The sequence below is a fragment of the Artemia sp. Qi Xiang Cuo genome, unplaced genomic scaffold (assembly GCF_049724085.1).
Source record: "Artemia sp. Qi Xiang Cuo unplaced genomic scaffold, ASM4972408v1 HiC_scaffold_3306, whole genome shotgun sequence".
NCBI lineage: Eukaryota > Metazoa > Arthropoda > Branchiopoda > Anostraca > Artemiidae > Artemia > Artemia sp. Qi Xiang Cuo.
In genome coordinates, this window is record NW_028300698.1 from 20,984 (window position 1) to 25,950 (window position 4,967).

At 41.0% G+C, this 4,967-nt stretch overlaps 1 protein-coding gene across 1 annotated transcript; it reads left to right on the plus strand.

Moving 5' to 3' along the window:
* The first annotated feature begins 2,948 nt into the window (after nucleotides 1–2,948).
* Nucleotides 2,949–3,500, plus strand: LOC148938434 (protein CFDP2-like). Its single transcript, XM_089107796.1, has one exon. The coding sequence runs from the start codon at nucleotides 2,949–2,951 to the stop codon at nucleotides 3,498–3,500; it is 552 nt and encodes a 183-aa protein (XP_088963922.1).
* Nucleotides 3,501–4,967: the final 1,467 nt, after the last annotated feature.

Consider the following 4,967-nt stretch of genomic DNA (forward strand, 5'->3'; position numbering starts at 1 on the left):
TTTCTCAACAGAATAATTAAAGTAATTTACAGTTTTTTTTATTTTTCCTCAGTTGCTCTGGCGTCCTCACTTAAGTAACTATATAATAGCATCTTTTCCCTACGTGAATCAGTTTGCGCCAATTGTACATTTTTTTTTTTTTTTGTGGTGGTTTTATTGGTTTTTAGTTTTATCTTGTTTTTTATTTATCTTGTTCCTCTTGTGTTTCTTTCGTGTTGAAGACGCCTTGTCTGGATACAGGCGAAATATCCGAATTATTTTGCATTTGTTTTTTCTTTTCTCCACTAGCCACAGTCTCGTTTGTTCGTCGTTTTTTTTTAGATTTTTCTCTTTGTTGGTTTTAGTGCAAATAACATCCAAACTGGTTCCACCTTTTGTAGTAGGGAAATCAACAATTTGTTTAAGCTTCTGATCACTGCACAGATAATCAAGACTTAGTTCGTTCGCGCCCCTGCTATAAAGATGCCGGCATTTGGATACTTCGTCGTCACAAAGTCAAGACTTTCTTGTAGCCTTTCATGAAAATTACGACGAGAACAAGTATTTTGTCCGGATGAATAATAAAGAGCAGATTATTATATTAGTGTAAGGCCGCGGTAGGCAATAGGGCTTTGTAGATATCCAAATGATAAAATCCACCCCCTACTACCAGAAAAAAAACCCTGAAAACGTCTGTATACTTCCCAATAACCAATACTATATGTATGTAAACATTGGGCAAAGCTCATAACTTGTAGCCCTTCCCCAGGGGATTGTGGGGGATTAAGTCATCCTCAAAACACAGTTACTATATTTTTCGACCATGCTGAACAAAATGGCCATCTCAAAATTTTGATCGTGTGAATTTGGTAAAAAATGAGCGTGGAAGGGGGCCTAGCTGTACTCCATTTTTTTGTCACTGGAAAAGGGCACTAGAACCTTTAATTTCCGTTCGAATGAGCCCTCCTGCAATATTCTAGGACCACTGGGTTCATACGATCACCCCTGGGAAAAAAGATACAAAAAATAAAAAAAATAAACACGTATCCGTGATCTTTCTTCTGGCTAAAATACAAATTTCCACATTTTTAAGGATAGGAACTTGAAACAGTTGCAGTAGGGTTCTCTGATACGCTGAATCTGATGGTGTGATTTTCATTAGGCTTCTGTACGTTTTAGGTGATGTTTCTCCTTTTTTTGAAAATAAGGCAAAATTTCTTAGGCGCGAAACTTTTGATGGGTAAGACTAAGCTTTATGAAACTTATATATTTGAAAGCAGCATAAAACTTTGATTCTTTTTATGTATCTATTGGTGTCGAAATTTCCATTTTTTAGAGTTTCGGTTACTACTGAGCCGGGTCACTCCTTACTTACGGTTCGTTACCTCGAACTGTTTAAACATCCTCCGCCAACATTGACAGCAATACTTACGCCATGTCTTAAAAATGAAAGATGAAAGGACAACCAATACGAATCTTCCGCGATAGCCTTCAGGATATTGGAGATTAAAAAAGACAAATCAGTAGTTAAAAAAAATCTGAGCCTCACCTTCATCACAGCTTTCCAATGCGTCAAAAAATAGGTCTTCACTAGTCGATTGATTCTCAATCTGTCTAGAGTTCCTAGACTGCTTCGTTGTCTCAATCTGTTGAAGGTAAATCAAGTTCATTTAAAATCTATTGGAACAATGTTCCAATGGATCTATAAACATATAGATCCATATCGATTAATGTTATTTATACTATCTACATATATAATAGTAAATACTAATGTTATTAAAAAAAACAAATACACGAGTTATAGCTGATATTGGTTATAAAACTTTTTTGTTTATCATCAGATTTTTAAACTCGAAGAAAAAAAACGACTCAAAACTAAGAAAAATGGGACTTTAGGTCAGTTAAAAGAAAAGAAAAAATTAGAAAATAAATTTACTTTTGAAAATTCCTTTCTTGCCTTTTTTTTACTTCTGAGTTTTGCTTGTTTGTCAGTTCGACTTCAAATTTGTTGGTTTTTAAATTTACTATCTCTAAATTTCTAAAATTGTTAGTCCACTTCTAAACAGTTAATTTCCAATCAAAAGCAAGCCTAAAGAACACTAGACATCGAATAGAACCTGAGCTTCATCAGTTTGGCAAAATTCGAAGAAAAAATTAAATCTCAACAAAAGTACCATCAACAGCGTAGCGATCCCAAAAACAATTAAAAATTATAAACAGTATTACACCCAAGCCGAATCATTGTTGAGTACCTACTTAGTCACCTTCTGCAGTAGGGGCCCTCCCCAGGTCACTCAGCGTGTCCCCAGGTGGCGGATAGGGGAACATCCTACAGATATGTTGGGTACCTCCATAAAGGGAGGCGTGGACCAAGGGGGACCTACCCCCTGGGAGGTTCATAATTGAAACTAGGATACCCTCGCCCGGGGGTCATAAATACAGGTGGATGAGGAAGAAGGTCACTCTGACGCACACTGAGCAGGGCCCACCGGCGTGTGGGCACGTCCCGCTATTTACGAACCTTCTTCCAGCAATGGGTTAAATTGTATGGTACTGCAGGATACCATCGTGGGAGGATCCTCTCCAGGAGGACAACAGTGAAAGGGCGGAAGATTCAGACTTGGACAACGGCCTCTGCAACTTGAGTAGGCACCGGGGGTTCCAGCCCCCCGATCAGGGATTGGCGTCCTTTCCCCAAGCCGAGCCGAAGAAACCGGTTGAGCAATGGCCTAGCAAGTTACACCCGTAGAAAAAGAATATGCTAAAGAAACGTCAGTGAAAAGCCTCAGATCACATCCCAATGTGATGACGACCCATGTATGCCCCTCGACCAGATTTCTGAACGTGAATAAACCAGTACGAATCGGATTTTGGAACGTAAGGACCATGTCGGCTCTTTCAAAAACTGAACAAGTTCTACAAGAGTGCGAAAACTTTCGGCTTGACATCCTCGCAGTGACCAAAGCACGATGGAAGAGCTGTGGAGAAAAGAACCTAAAAGCAGTAAACATCAACACGATTTATACAGTGGAAAAGCAGACACACATGCAGCTGGAGTCGCAGCTATATTAAATCCAAATGCAGCAAAATCTCTCTGCTCGTGGAAGCCGACTAACGAGAGAATCTTGTATACACGATTTGCATCTAAACATGCAAAGCTGTCACTAGTCATCTGCTACGCACCAACAAATGATGCGGATGAAGCCTCTAAAGACGATTCTTATGAAACCATCCAGTCTGTCCTAGACTCCATCCCTCTCCAAGACATCACTTGCCTGACATGCGACCTAAATGCGAAAGTTGGTCAGGACAGATCTTATTGCCCCAAGGTGTTGGGACATCACAGGCTTGAAACTATCAACGAAAATGGTGCAAGGCAAGTCAACTTTACGATGTCGAACGACCTGTTGATAGGAGGTACATTATTCAAGCACAAAGCTATCCATAAGTATATAGGGACATCCCCTGACAAAACCGTCAAAAATCAGATTGACCACTTTCTGATCCGACGACGGTGGTGAACTAGTCTGAAAGACGTGAGGAGTTATAGAAGTGCGAACGTCAGGTCGGACCATGAACTTCTTTTAGCAACAGTCAAGTTAAAACTCCGCTCCAACAGATCTCGACAACCAACAAAATAACCAAGGAATTTCGACGTGGAGAAGTTCAGAGACAAGGATGTTAGGAGACAATTCAGCATTAAACTCTCGAACAGATTCGAGGCGCTTGCTGATACACCACAAAGACGAGGAAAACGCTTGGACGACTATACAACAGAACTACACAGAAACTGCTGAGAAAGCTCTTGGCTTTAAAAAGTCAATAAAGGAACAGTGGATATCCCAGAAGACATGGGACTTGATCGAAGACAGCACGCTTAGTAATGATCCTTCTGCTGATGTCGAAAGACATAGCGTATAAAGAAGTGGACAGAGAAGTGAAGAAAAGTGCTAGATCAGACAAGTGACAGCACCTCAATGAGAAAGCAAGAACGGCAGAAGAAGCAACCCGACGGGGTGACACGAGAGCCGTGTACCGCCTAAATAAAGAAATCGTTGGGAAGACCAACGTACAAGATGGACCAGTAAAAGAGGAAAACGGAAGACTTCTAACTGATCCAGATGACCGGAAAAATAGATGGGCGGATTACTTCGAAAGCCTTCTCAACCGCCCGTCAAAATCAGAATTGGTCAGCATACCTGAGACTCTAGGCAGGCATGCCTTTCCAAAAACTAACAAACAAGTATGTGTCGTATAAGAAAAACAACGCATACTCCTGCTATTTACCCGTGCCCTAGCCATTTAAACATTTGCCTCGCAATTACTTGGACTATCTGTCTTGGCTTTTCTCTGTCTACAATTAGCCACGTCTTGATGCAACCTATCCAACCTACTGCAAAATACTTGATAACTTCAATTCAATTCAGTCCCTTTCTGTTCCACCAGATATTCCGGACAGCCCATTTTCGGATCTCCTCATTAATGAAGACGAGCCAACGGCGAATGAGATCCTTTCAGCCTCGAATAAGCTGAAGAATGGAAAATCTCCGGTTAGTGACCGTATATCTGGAGAAATGGTCAAGTCATCGATCCGCAGGTCCCTTTCAGTGTGGCTAGGCTTCTTTTCCCTCCTCTGGCAAAAAGAACACGTCCCCAAAGACTGGAGAGCAGGAACCATAATTAAATTGTTCAAAAAAGGAGACACGACAGTCTGAGGCAAATACAGAGGCATCAACCTCCTCTCGATACCCGGAAAACTTTTGCATAATCATCCTGACAAGACTTCAAGCTGCCTTAGACCTGCATTTACGCGAGGAGCAACATGGTTTCCGACCAAAAAATCTCGTGCCGAACTGATACTCACACTGCGCACCATGCTTGAAAAATCAAACGAGTGGAGACAACATCTATATCTATTGTTCGTCGACTTTGAAAAAGCGTTCGACTCAATAGACCGCCCAATACTATGGAGGATCCTGATCTTTTAC